At 39.1% G+C, this 14,852-nt stretch overlaps 1 protein-coding gene across 2 annotated transcripts in view; it reads right to left on the bottom strand.

Annotated features, from left to right (window-relative positions):
• The window catches only part of LOC106689830 (monocarboxylate transporter 9), a 25,689-nt gene that overhangs the window by 3,865 nt on the left and 6,972 nt on the right, over positions 1 to 14,852 (bottom strand). For both annotated transcript variants that reach the window (XR_001344500.2, XM_014435015.2), the window contains exons 4-5: positions 12,328 to 12,463; positions 10,527 to 10,767 (exon numbers count right to left, since the gene is read on the bottom strand). Coding sequence is in view for 1 of the 2 variants with exons in the window: in XM_014435015.2 (XP_014290501.1) it covers positions 10,527 to 10,767; positions 12,328 to 12,463 (377 nt within the window). In the remaining variant the exon portion in view is untranslated. The remainder of the gene's footprint in view (positions 1 to 10,526; positions 10,768 to 12,327; positions 12,464 to 14,852) is intronic.

The raw sequence follows: 14,852 nt of genomic DNA, 5'->3' as shown, positions 1-14,852 counted from the left end.
AAGTTAAATTGGAGTGTTACAGGCGTGTAGAGAAACTACCCATTGGTAGCACTCTAATGACATTTTACATTAGCTGGTCTCATGACCATCTTCTTTTCAGGCGCCTCAGAGGATTTTCAGGAATGGAAGAGGATACAAGGTTAGAAACTAGGGGGTTTGAGAGTTTATAATGGAAGGAGTGATATCTGATTCGGGCTAGATCGGTTTCATAGGGAACATTAAGGTCTTTATGTATGATTTTATTTGTGACAAAGTAAGGAGCATTGAGGATTTTACGAAGAATTTTGGATTGTAAGGATTGAATACGAGAGGAATTCGAAGGTTTAGTGGAGCCCCAAAGCTCAACTCCATATGTCCAGATTGGCCTTATTACAGTCATGTAGATCAGTCTTTTGTAATGTGTTAGAAGTTTAGACCGTTTGTCTAGTAAGTGCTGTAATAGTCGAAATCGACGTGCAGTTTCCTGTCTTTTCAGTCTGGTGTGAGGATTCCAGGTTAATCGTTTGTCCAAATGTAGTCCAAGGTAGCGGATCTGTTCGACAGGGGTAAGAGTAACATCATTAAACACGGCCTATGAATTCTGGCACGGTTGGGAGTTGGAGCTCTGCACAAATTTCTCTGTTCCTGGCCCGTTGGAGTGATGTTCCTGGGAGTTCTGGAAACCCTGTAGGTTGGTGAGTGTCGTCTTGTAGAGGTGTCTCATTAGTGGTGCACCATGGAGCAGCGTTGGACGAATGATGGCCTTATATATTTGTAGCTTCAGGCGCAACGAAAGTTGTTGTGACGTCAGTAGATGGTAGAGCCTATGCGACTTCTGCCGGGCCAGCTTGAGTCTCCCATTGGCATGACTGGAGAGGGTGAGGTGCCGGTCAAGAGTTACGCCGAGGTAGAGGATGTTGTTGGAGATATTCCGACCCTCGCCATCCACGACGAACCGCTGGGGAAGTCTGCTATTCTTGCCCTTCTGGAAGGACAAGAACATCACGATGGCATCCGCCTTAGCTGGGTTAACTCTGATCCCATCTTTCTTGAGAGCAGCTACGATGGTGGCAGAGGCGGCTTGTGCGTGGCGGAGGGCCAGTTCAGCTCTCATGCTGGAGGCGTAGACTCCTATATCGTCTGCATAGGCTGCTACCATTGCATGCCGATGTTTGATGGCGACCACTGGCACTGTGAAGACTACAAATAATAGAGGTCCAAGCACAGACCCTTGAGGCACTCCGCAGGTGGTGGGGGCTGGGGGCGACAAATCTCCACCAACCCTGACCACGAATGATCTATCGCTGAGGTAGTTCTCGACCAATCGGCACAGGGCGGCCGGGTACCTGAACTCCTCCAGCCGGCGAAGTAGCAGCGGGTGGGATATGCTCTCAAAGGCCTGGCTACAGTCCAACGAGATGAAGGCAGTTGCGTAGTTGTTCTTCATGCGCTCGATGGTGTGAGCCTGCAACTTCACCAAGTGATGGTCACACAAGACACCTCTTTGGAAGCCGGATTGCTCGGCAGCGGCCTCCCTGCAGTGATCCATGAGGTGGTCGTGTATGAGGCGCTCAAAGATCTTGCTCATGTGCGAGAGGAGGCTGATCGGACGATAGTGCTCTGGAGAGTTCCCTGTCTTTCCTGGCTTGAGGAGTGGCACCACGATCGCACGCTTCCAGGCAGTCGGGAAGTACGAGATCCTCATGGCTGAGTTGAAGATATTCAGCAGGTAAGCTTTACCCTTCCTGGGAAGCATCTTCAGTAAAACATTGGGGATCTCGTCAAGTCCTGAGGATTTGTTTCCCTTGGTGTGCGACGATGTACCGACTCTAGACGGCCAAAGGTGGAGAAAACGGGCTTCTCGACGGGGCTCTGAGGTCTTCCTGGTGGTGGCGGAGGAGCACTAGCCGTCCGCTGAGCATCCCCTGCTGCATAGCTTGAAGCCAAGAGGGCAGGGTGTTCACCCGACGTCATCAGGTTATTCCCATCGGTGAGATGCACGGTCCTCCTCTTCGTAACGAAGGTCCTGACTAGCCTCCAGAACTGTCTGGGGTCATCGTGGGTTCTGCGAAGCTGATCATGTCACAGCGCCGTCTTCCAATCCTTCATGAGTGATGCGATCTGCCGGGTCATTGCGTTGATGGCGGGTTTTATGCTGTAATCCCCGGTGCGCATGAAGACATTGCGCAAGTTATTTCGTTGGCCAATCAGAGCGAGGATGTGCTTCGGTGGCTTTCTATTGGCGTTGGGGACTGGAGCGAACCTTGGTATGTTCCTATTGGCTGCCCTCTTGATGCTGTTGGTGATCCACTCGACTGCTGTGTCCACCTCGTCCGGAGTGCGAAATTGACTTATGGCAGGTAGATCTTCTAAAACGCTCGACCTATATCCCCCCAATTAGCCTCATGTAGAAGGTATTTGCTCGCAGGTGGTGTGACGAACTCGCCTTCAAAGGTATAGAGCACCGGGCGGTGTTCGGATGGTCCATAAGGCAACACCCGGCAGTCCGTGACCTCATGCATGCTTCTGGAAAGGAGTGGGTCGAGCGTTGACGTGCATGATGGGCGACCTGCGTGCCTGAACGTGTGTACCTCCTGGTGAAATAGTGCCATCCTGGTCTTGGTGATGTACGTTCCCAGCGGGTTATTGCTGCTACACAACCAGGCAGTGTGTCGGGCATTTAAGTCACCCTGTACAATATGTCGACTTGTCGCCTGGGTATGTTGCAGCAGCAGCTTAACAGAGGTCAGGCCTGCCCTGGGCCTCTTGTATTCACAGGTGAAAGTGTAGCGCTGTTTGAAGCGGACGTCGACCGTAACCAGGTGGGTACCCTCGGTGGTCTTCACAGGGATCGGCACGCTTCGTGATGGGATGTCTCTCCTGACCAGAATCAGCACTCCCTCTCATGCTCCGGGGAGACAGGCTTCTCGATACACCACATATCCCCTGAAGTAGATCCGTGGCGACGTGGAGGTGAGCATCGTGTCCGTGAGTGCCATCACTGACGGTCGATGCTGCTGTAGTAGTAATTCTATTTCAGCCTGCTTCGGTGAGAGGCCTCTGACACTATAATTTATGACCAGGTGATCAGTCATAGTGACGGGCGAGTATTTTGCTCATCATATCTAGCAGCGTTGTCACCATACCCATCATCTGGTCCATACGGGTACATAATTGTTCTATCACCGGGTTGGTGGAGGCACTGGTCACCGGAGCAGGCTGGGCCGTCGGTTGTTGCTGATTGGCTGGTGTTCCGCCTAGGAGCTCAGCGAATGTGACGTTGCTCTGTACATTCCTGCTGGGCTGCCGTCTTCTGGATGGTACTGGTTGCACTGGTGGAGGTATCGGGTCTCTCCCTTCTTCATCTTCTTGGCTCTACGTTCCATGAGGTCGACTCTGGTAGGACAGTCACGCGCCGTGGCCATATGACCTTCCTTGTTGCATACGGTACATTTGATCGGTCCTGTCAGAGGGCATTGGGCCAGCTCATGATGTTGAGAGCATCTCGGGCAAACAACGAGTCGGTGACAATATCTCATGGTATGACCATATTGTTGGCATCGCCTACATTGCACCGGGCATCCATCCTCTTTGAAGGGAAAGACCTTGAAACGCACATGGTCTATAGCGTCAAGTTTTCGGATGTCTGTGATTTTTACATAGTGCTCCGTTATGAGCTGTATGAGGTCTATCTCCTCTCTTTGTCCATTGGGGAGTGTTTTTGTGAGACGTCGTATCATTTTGTTCCCCGGAAGTTTCGCCTGGAGATCAATGGCTACCTCACTCATATCGGTGTCGAGGTCAAAGCCATAGAGCACCCACTCCTTGGTCGGTCCTTTTAGTACCTCGGGGGGCGAAGGTGTGAAACTGTATCATGCCCATCTTAGTCATTAACTGGCTGGCCTGATCATGATGTTTCTCCGTTTCTAGATAGAGTCGGGTCTCTTGCCTCGAATTATTAATCGTAAAGTTGTGGATTCCAATAGTGGCGAGGATTGACTTCACCGCCTGCTGCGCCATGGCAGGTGTAATGATAATGGGTGGTGGACGCCGCTCATTGGGCAGCTGCTGGTTGTCACGGACAACATAGCGATTTCGCACGACTGGTGTAGGGTTAGTGACTGATACATCTTGGACAGCGTACGAAGTTTTTCTTTGTTTGTAGGCGTGTCCAACCACTTCCACCTTTTCCCAGCCCTCATCTCTTGTTCTCTTGGAGCCTTTGTTTTGCGGATCTTCGTCTTCTTCCTCATCCATACTCACATCTTGCTCTATTTCCTCCTGGTACGAATCAGTCGGATATAGGGGAGATATTTGATCCTCGTTGCCTCCAGCCTCAGCCATATTGGTTTCGCACACACTATCAACACTAGTACTAGCAGCACGCACTCTCCTGTTCATCACTGTTTCTCCTGTCCTTAACCGTGCACCGAAGGCAGAAATGTCACTTCGCGCACAAACACTTATTGTATAAAAACTGACTAACCTGTGTTTCCCATAGGTCCAGGAGTCTCGTGAAGAGTCTGCAACTGAAGGGACGACTGGAAACAGAAGAAACTGGAACAATATCACAGGTGACAGATGATCAGCAAACACGTCCTCTCTGGTCAACTGCCTATGATGAACCCTCTACTGTTAGCTCTCGGAGAGTATTGTTTTGACTCTCGAATTGGGATTTTTTTTTTTTTTTTTTCAAAACCCCTTCAAAATTTTAATAGCGTATTTATAAACAATGAACTTTCTCCTTTTTCTGTAGAACATCTACATTCTAAGGAGTCTTTTGGAGTGTATTATTTTTGTTGTCAGAATTTATAAAAGAGTGTAATGTGTTGGGGCACACATTATTTCTGAATTTTAACAAACTTAAATCTAATAAAAACTTAATCCTAATACTACGTGACCTTACGTAGTGTATTGCCAACGCACCGGAGAGAGGGCAGGTGTTAACGTGTTGAATGACGGATTTGTACAGTACTGAAGTGAATCGAAAAATTTGATGTGTCGTCGCTTGATGAACTCCGGCACAGTAGGCAACTCCAACAATTGATGCAGCTCCGGTGGCTTCTTCCTCCTCCACGATGTTGTGCGTACGATTTTGCTCAACATCGAATCCTGAAAAGTTTGAAGAAGGCGCTAGGTTCCATCTGATATGTGGGTAAACAATCGAATTGGGAGATTTAGAGTCCCTTATTTATAGGCCTAGTCCATGCGGCTGTGACAGAGAAGCGGTCGGTACATGTCTGCTTGAGATAGGTTCGTGCATTGCATTGTTATCATTTATTATTCATTGTACAGATATTGCTAAGTATTATGTACAGAAATTATTAATATATAAACATGACAATGTGTTTTTTACAAAATGAAGTAATAAGTAAATTTGGGAGCTTCAGTGAGGCTCGAGGTGCTCTGGTGAGTTTTGATCGCACCGCTTGTTCCCTCTCGCTACAGGACCAAGGATACTACCTTGAGGAACACCAGCGGACTGAGAATAGAGGGATGAATAGGAACCATTGTGGTTTACTTGGAAAAATCTATCAATGAGAAAGGAACGAATGATGAGAAAGTATGTAGGTAGTAGGAATTTACGACGTTTTTAAAGTAGTCCCGGGTGCCAGACTCGATCAAAAGCCTGTTCTACATCGAAAAAGACTCCCGCGCAGTACATTCCGCGCTCCAAAGAAGACGAGACTACGTCCATTACACGATGACATTGCTGGATAGTAGAGTGGGATGTTCGAAATCCAAACTGGTGATCAGGGATTATATGATTGGAATCCAGGATGGGGTATAGGCGTTTAAAAATGAGTTTTTCAAGGATTTTGGCCATGATCGGTAATAGAGAGATAGGGCGATAGGATGATAGGTATTCTGGAGGCTTTTGGGGTTTGGTGATCATTTTAACTATAGATAATTTCCAGGGGTCAGGAAAATATGTGGAACGGAGTACGGCGTTATACATGTAAGTGAGGAATAGGATGGCTTTCCGAGGGAGAAGAATGTGGGATGTTATTAGGTCGTATCCAGGAGCTTTGCAGGTAGATAATCTTTGAATGATACTTAGATATTTCAGAAGGATGAAATGCTTTAGGTGGGAGGGTCATTTGGAGCGGAATATTTAGTTCTGCTTCAATACATTCAAGATGAATTAGATTAAGGATATCAGGATGTGAAATAAATGTTTTAGAGAGGTGTTGTCTGAATGTTTGTGATTTTTCTGCGTCAGTTCTGATCCAGGTTTGGGATTCAGTGAGAAGTGGGTAGTTAAAATCTTTGAAATTCAGCAGTTTTTTAGTGGTCCTCCATAATGATTTGTCAGTAGTTGTAAGATTTTCAGTAAAGTTAATTAAATTTTGTATTTTCTGATTTCTACTTTTAGTTTGTTAGTCAATTTGGTGTAATACGTTTTGTCAGTTGGATATCTGGTCCTATGCCACTTCGATCTTGCTTGTCGTTTTTCCCTTGATAAGATACGAAGTTGCCGTGGTAGGTTATTTTGTTTATTGTTATTAATTAGCCTATTAGCCGATGTGTTGTCAATTATGCTTGTTCTTATTGATGATGTGAGTTTTTCAATAGCTTCATCAATGTCTTGTTTTGTCTTCAGTCGAATGTTTAAGTCCAGTTTAGTTTCCAGTTCTCATTTAAATTTGTCCCAGTCAACTCTTCCTGTTATCAATGAAGGTGCGGAGGGCTTTGGTACAAAGCATGAATGTAAAAAAAGCAGAACTGGACTATGATCTGATGGTAGGTCGTCCAGGGACTCAACATTGGTTTGAGAGGGAGAAATCTGAGAGGTGATAAATATATCAAGGATATCAGGGCGCTTTTTGAGGGATGTAGGCCAATAAATCGGATTTTTGGGAGAGAGAATGGAATAGGTATTGGAGGTGGAAACACGGGATAGGATGTTACCACGAGAGTTGGATGTGCGGCATCACCATCGTTAGTGGTTAGCATTATAGTATCCTCCAGCAATGAAGCGCTGTCTGAGGGTTCGGAATAAGGAATCAAGGAGGTTATAAGAAAGGTTATTACCAGGAGGACAGTATACAGCTGAAAAGGTAACATGGAAAGGGCGAGTTGAAATGGTAACCGAGGTTGATTGAATTGCATCTGTTGGATTGGAAGGAATAAGGGAATGGGATAAGGATACAAGAACCAGCATGGGAAGTGTTGTCTGGATGGTCTGATCTTTGATTTTTGATTTTATGAAGTGTGACCTCACCTTCTGCAAATTTTTGTAGATTTCACAACCTCTGTAGCTTGCTGGGTGATCTTTCTGACAGAGAGCGCATTTTGCCGGTTCATCCCGAGGTTTCAGGCAGGTTTCTGTAGCGTGAGGGCCAGCACATTTAACGCACCTAGCCTGGTGATGGCAATAGGCCTTTGAATGCCCTAAGTTTTGACACCTGCGATTCTTAAGACTTTATTTTGAGATGATTGTAATTTTTTCCTTTTCGTAAAGGATGCCACTCTCCAGACTTAAAAGCGGTACATCAGCAGTGGCCTGAATATTGTTTTAAAAATAAGAATTGTTGTTTCTTGTTTTCATTTGGATTTTCTATTTACGATGGGCTGTAGCACTGCTAACCTTGCGTAGGTTTGAGTTAGGTTCATGTTGATTACAGATAAAGCCACGATCGAGGTGAATTCCCAAGCATCTTAACGCTTCACTGGCAGGTAAGGATTAGTTCCTTATTTATTTCTAGCTTTTATTATATCATTATGTTGAAAGAAAACTGCTCTATCGTCAGCGAACATAGCTATAGAGGTATATGTGGACTAGATAATGTCGTGAAAATAGAAGTTAAACAGAATGGAAGTGAGAACTGAATCTTGTGGAGTACTGGGATGGATTTGCCTGAGGGTAAAATTCGTGTCATTTATTCTAACAGAAAATGTTCTGCCGTTGAGGAATGAGCTCAGAATATCGTATAAGTGTTTTGGAGTTTCCACCCTCTTTTGCTTGTGTTGGAGACCTCGATGCCAGACCTTATCAAACACTTTTTAGAAGTCCAAGAGCGTTACCAGGGTGTGCTTGTTCAATTCGAATTTGTTGATTATAAATACCAATAGTCTTGCCAGTTGGTGAGAGTTGTAACCAAATTGAAAATCCGGAATAATCTCGATCCAATGAAAAAAAAGATGCTTTTTTTTATAACTGGTTCCAGCAATTTTCCAAGAATGGGTAACAAGCTATAGCTGTTGATTTGTTTAATGTTCGGATTTCTTCCACGTATCGGGAAAACATCCATACAGCAATTGTTAAAAATTAACGATATGAAAACGAGAGCTTTCCTGACAGCAACGACAGCTTTTAATCAGTTGTTAAATTTCTTTTGGGATCGCGAATTTAGGTGGGAACTGAACTGTTGCGAGAAGGAGATTTAAATACTAGCCAATTTCGTCATTATCTAAATTCGGACTTCTTCGGACGGAGAACGTTTCAGCTTCGGCGTTTCTGATGATGAATTCATCATTGTCAATAAGATTTAGAATTTTCTCATGTTTATTCAGTAGACACCGCGTAGCCTTTCACAATGATAGTTACTTGTTGTCCAAATCTTCTAGATATCATGCAAAAAAAAAAATCATGCAAGGAGACAGTGGATGCGCACTGTCTCCTTGCATGATTTTTTGTCTTTAATTTTTAGTAGGATTGATTTTGTTTTTTCTCTTAATTGGAAAGGTCCTACAGTTCCCTCATGTAAACTGTTTGAGATAGATTCACCCACCCTCGCTATATTTTCATTGATTTCTTGAAAATGATTTTTCAGTTTTAATTTTTCATCGACTAGAATTTTGTAAGTTTCCCTGTCGGTCATCCATTAATGAGGGATTTCCTCATAGTTTCCTTGATTATCTTAGTTAAGACATTAATTATTACAGGGATATGGCCCGAATTCAAAACTATGTTCACTTGAGAAGAGAGATGGAAACTAAAACTTTTTGTTAATACGATAAGTCTATAAAAAGTAGGTTCATTTGGTGCATTTATTTGAATACTGTGCTTTGAACAAATGTCAAGAAAAGTATTTCCACTAGAATTTGATTTACGGCATGAATTTTATTACTATTTATGTCGCCTAAAACTAATGTATGATTCCCTGGTGGAACAGTTTTAAAATTTCGTCTTGAAGTAGTTTTTGTTCGGAGGTTTATGAACTACCGGGACGATGGTATAAGGAGACGAGTGTAAACGAACTGAAACAACCTTTTTGTTAAATATGTTAGAAATAATATTTTCAGCGAAGCTAATATAATTTTTAAAAATATTGAGGCTACTCCAACGGAAGGAGTCGAAAAATCTCTGTAATTACGTAATATTTTGTAACCTGGGATTTTCAATTTGATGTTTTGGGATAAATGTGTCTCAGTTACGCAGCCTATTTCGATGAAGTTTGATTCAAGGAAAATTTTGAATTCATTTATTTGAGAAGGTATGCCATGAGCATACAGTTTAAAATTTTCAATTTTCTTAATTTTGTGCCCATAGACAAAATCAATATTTGAGAATTAGTAGAATATTTGATTTGTAGTCCAGCGGAGAGAATTGGTAACTATAGATAATCTGTTATTTATATTCTGGTCCATTAGTAAAAAAATACGCTACTATGGTGGATAATTGTCATAATTTGCCAAAATACGGTTTGATTGCTTCCATTATTATTTTATTAATATTAGACAATATATTTTCACCATTTATTTCATTGTCTTGATCGATTGTGGACTGAAGTTTTTGTTCTTGTTGTTTTAATATTGGGCGATTAGCATCAGCGTATGAAAATTTTGAAGTAACTCTGTTAGCCGGTCTGTTTGTACTATTCTCAGCTGTACGAGTACTTGTAACTGAAAGTTAAAATTTGCACAAAAAGACTTATCTGTAAATTTATATGAGCATTTTGAGAAATGGTGTTTTCCTTTATAGTTAACACACCTCGAATCTAAATGACAATAATGTTTTGTGAGACTATATCTCTGGAAGTTTTTACACTTTAGGATATCATTGTTTTTATGTTTTGGTTCTACAGTAATTATAGCGGATGTTAAGTTGAAAAATATCTTTAGTCTTTTCCTTATTTTGTATAGATATTTAACATAAAGGAGTAGGTTTACTGTCTTTATTCAGTATCATGAGCTCTTGGGAGTATCAACTGATACCACTTACTAGACTCCGCCACAGTAAGAATAGGGCAAAACGTTGCATTAGCTACAGCTAAAACTAATAACTAGTTATAATGATAGAATCGATTTTCATTTTAGCATCCCTAAAAATATGTTATGGAACGCCAATAAGTTAGGAATCGGAAAAGTTTAAATAAATCGATTTGCTAGCGAAAATATTTACCTGGTTTTAAAGGTATAATGGTTCATCAACCTGATTTGATTAAAAATGTAGATATAAGTATGCATTAAATATATACTTTAATATATTGTAATAAACCTTAAAAATTATATTGCTTGCAAATTATTATTACATAGTTAATTGAAATCTGGCGCAGAATCAGAACTAAATGATACTAAAATACTTGTAATATAAATCTTACCGTGTTCGACATCACTAAAGCTTGGTCCAAGTTGCCATTATAAAACACATCTTTCTTGTACAGCGGTCGGGAACCTGCCGTGGATATGCTATACCAACTGAGACTAGGTCTGGCCTGTTCGATGTCGTTGGTTGGTACCCTCCGAGATGTAGATGCCAGTGGAATCCCAGTTTGTTTAGATATGCTTCTCAATATTTCATGGGGAATCTCATGAACACTTTCTACTTTTTCAATTCTATTACTGAAATTGTCACAAATGTATGAAACTTGATATCTATCTATCTACCAATATATGTTACTATATTACTATATAAAATGTTTACGTGTGTAAACAATACATATATATTGTTTACACACGTAAACATTTTATTTTATTTCCTTTGTGTTTATTCTTTTTATATATCAAAGATTGAAAGTTATTTTATTCGTTTTAAATTGAAGAGGAATCGATCTATTAATTGTATATTTTTAATATATAATGGATAGGCTCTTTAATAGTAATGGTTTATTTGCAACCAAGCCATTAAGCACGGTTTACGGGGTAGGAGACTGTGGCTGTTATATTTATTTATCAGTCGCATATTCGGCTCACCACAGCCACGAACTCCTTCTAGTTACCCAGCGTAAGATTTCTACCTTCTACGGCATTTCTACCCTCATCCTACGGTTTATATAGATGGCCTCCAGTACAGGTCAGAGACTATTCCTTCGCCGAGGAGGCCTTCTTTATTTTCTTTCAGGACATATTTTGTTTTACTTAAGAAGAATTTTAAATAATCCAATACAACATAACATAAACAAAACAAAACCAAAAAAAAATTCATATTTACAAAAACAGAAATAAACTTAACTTATTGTAATAGTAACAATAAATCTGTAGTAACAATAAAAAAATGTATTGGAGCTTAAGATGGCGTTAGTGTTCTAAACATGGTTCTAGTGCACGGAGGTCTTCAACCTCCTTCTCAACGTTCTTTTTCTTAGCTATTTCCTTAGAGTGCGGTAGGATGAAATCATCTTGCGAAACTCTAGTAAGTTTAGCCGCACTTACGCCCGGTAAATTCATACCCGACGGGGCTGATTGTTCGGTATTCATACGTTTCGCCATATCCATGCGCTATCAATTAACTCTAAAAAACTGTCTCTACTCACTAAAACAATATAACTTGTTCTGAATAGCCTATTTAAGAGGCTCACCACTTATAAGTTTGCTTCTACATTTTGAGGTAGTAATTTAACTCTAGTTTTGGTAGGGGTTTAAACACCTGTACTAAACTTGAAGTGAAGTGTAATGTTTAAAACGGACAAGAAAGAGAATGAAATTTCGGGGGATTGAAAAAAATGATAACCAATTGTTATAAGTGAAGTGTTGAAGGTAGCATTTTTATATTGTTTTTTGTAATACTAATTAAATGAATATAAATTTTCCATCGTAATCTCGGATTTTTTCTTCATTCTTGTATTTTAGTTTATTATTTCTATTTTCTCTAAAATGAAATAGTCCAAATATGCATTTATTACCAAATTGGCAAAATAATTCTTGGCAGATTGGATCTGGGTACATTAATTCCTCATGAATTTTTATTAATGATGAATTTTGTGTGCTTTTTATAAGCCGCTGGCTCATAACAAGCACACCAACAAAATATACAATTGAATAAAAATCCGGGGCTTGTATTTAACTTGTGGTTAAAATACGGGATTAGCTAAGTTGAATAATAAAAAAATGCTGTAAATTACATTGCTATATGTTGAATAGCTTAATATATTTATTTATCATAACATTCCGGCTTCGACTTACATTTGGTTGGTATTTACTACGTCCAATGCAGTAACAGTCCTTAGCGGTAAGTTATCGATAACAACACTCCCTTGCAGCTGTATCATAGGCGGAGGATACAAGAGGACTGAGAGGCAACCCGTCAAGCAAATGATAACTGTAACATTACTTGATTTAGAAATATAGTAAAATAAAATGAACGCCGAGGATTACACTAATTATTCTCTATGTTTTACTATCACATCATCTTTCCAGAGACATGAAGATGGAAAGGAAGGTGGTCACACTTCTTCTTCTCATAAATTGAAAAGAAAGTTTTCACATAATCATTTTCTTCCTTTGCTCTGTATAGATTTAAAGATTATTATATACCAATCGAATTGTTTGTTTGTATAAAAAAAGAAAACAATGTTGCTGATCATATCAAATAAAACAATAGGAAATAATAAACCACTTATTAAAACAAGATACAATAAAAACAGAGAAAAATAATTCAAATTTCTCTTATAACAATAAAGCTTCTTCCAATTCGGCCACATGAATGAATCCAGTTCCTCTTCCATTTCAGTTTATCGGCTTTTTGCTTAAACTTTTAAACTATGTGGAAGAAAGAATATTTCAGGACTTATCATTTTTTTCTTTTGATTCCCAACATACTCCTCTATTTACATTATATCAATTCTATGGCTAAGAGCCTTAATTTGCGAGCTGTTTGTAACTGAGAGAGTTAAGCCTCATGACTGCAACGGCACGGGAGTCGATTTTGATTTTAGTAGCGGGCCCACGAAATGAAAACTTGACCCCTCACCCTATGGTTAGAATTGGTTGGTTACTTCTAGATAACCCCTTGCCCTTTCCGTACGTCAGAAATTACCAAGAAGCATCACCGGTGTTTTTCCTGTTCCGTATATTTCTTTCATTATTCCCATATATTTTAAATATATTTCTATTTCTTTCCATGAATACTCCTAATTAATAATGTCAAATGTTTTTATAAAATCTTCAAAGTATACTTATAGAAGCAGGGAGTATTGTTGAGACATTGTAGATTGTCTATTTATATTCTATTTTACAAATCGGTTTAGGATTATATCATTTTCCTTCAATGAGGAGTTCGTTAAAAGTTTAGGGACCTCCTTCCTTTTTAATATGTTTACTTAATTTTCTACTTCTGCTTCTATAATACATTAATCGGAATATTTTGTTTAAAATACAATAACTACTGCAGATTTTCGAATTATTTTGAAATTTCCTTAATTATTTTCTGTCCGATGGCTATTGTGCCGAGTGGTTTTGTCGTTATATTCATATTTTTCTCATAAAATAATTCATTAATAATATATTTTTCGTAATTTCATATGTATTGTTTTTTCCGGACTATTTTTGAAATATTCTATGATCTCCATTTTGTCGACTGTTTTATTTGGGATACGATTTAGACTTTCTGATTTAGGGTGTCAATTTTTCGCGCCTCCTTTACTTCTGCTCCTTCCTCTACTGGGTTGGAAGCCTTTCAAAGTTTTTTATATGCGCTTTTAACGTTGGACTATCGTTAAATTCTTTCAGTTTTTTTGCAATATTGCAAGAGTAGTTATAGTTAGAGCCTTTGAATTAATTTACAATAAGCCAATTTTCCATTTATGCAGAATTTACTTGAATATCCTTAGAGAAACAAAACTTAACATAAATTATTTTGTTTGCTTATATGTTGTTAATTAGATTTGGCCACTAGGTGATTTCTAGGTCTATTTCTTATCAACGGATAAATTTGAACAAGTATATAGAATTTTAAACTAATTTTTACGATCAAATTCAACTAAAATTTCTCATCTGCTAATTCTTTTTCTTGTTTCACGCACACACTCATATGGTATTATTGAAATAGTAGGAAAGCTTTACTTTAGCCTTACTTATGTACTTGATAGACTTTTTATTTACTTTTTCAGCTAGGAAATCATATAAAATTCATTTTTACATAATTTTATTGGTAATATTTAATTTATTTTCCACCCATACTCCGGATCGTTGATAATAATGTTTGTTATATCAGCCACTTTGGCATCTGCTTCAAAATGGCTATAATTTTTATTTAATTTTTTTATGGTGGCTAACATAAAACAATTTAAAATTTGATATTAATTTAGAAAAAGAAGTAATAAATTTTTCCCAAAACATGAATGAAAAACCTCTTAATTTATATAACTCTAACTGTAATACATTGATTTTAAAAATTAATCTTATGTAAAATATGAATCTATATATTCTAGATATAAAAATGACCTCAGTAAATAAACAGCTGGTAATAAGAAGAATTAACTAACACAAATAATTCCAGGAGTTGTTTATTGAAAAATATATTTTAATATATTGACGAGAGTGAAGACGGATATATATAGTGGAACTGTGATAAGTTTGTGTTATTATTAAATATTTGTTTTATGTGATTAATAAGTTTTTTTACCTACTCTTTTTTATTGAGTATACTAAAAATAAATCTTCTTAAAATAACAAACAACCAAAATAAATTTATTTAAGGTAAAAAGAAT

This window comes from Halyomorpha halys, unplaced genomic scaffold (genome assembly GCF_000696795.3).
Source record: "Halyomorpha halys isolate HHAL.00 unplaced genomic scaffold, Hhal_1.1 Scaffold1488.1, whole genome shotgun sequence".
Lineage (NCBI taxonomy): Eukaryota > Metazoa > Arthropoda > Insecta > Hemiptera > Pentatomidae > Halyomorpha > Halyomorpha halys.
The sequence above is the reverse complement of the archived record's forward strand: the minus strand, read 5'-3'. Positions and strand labels throughout refer to the sequence as shown.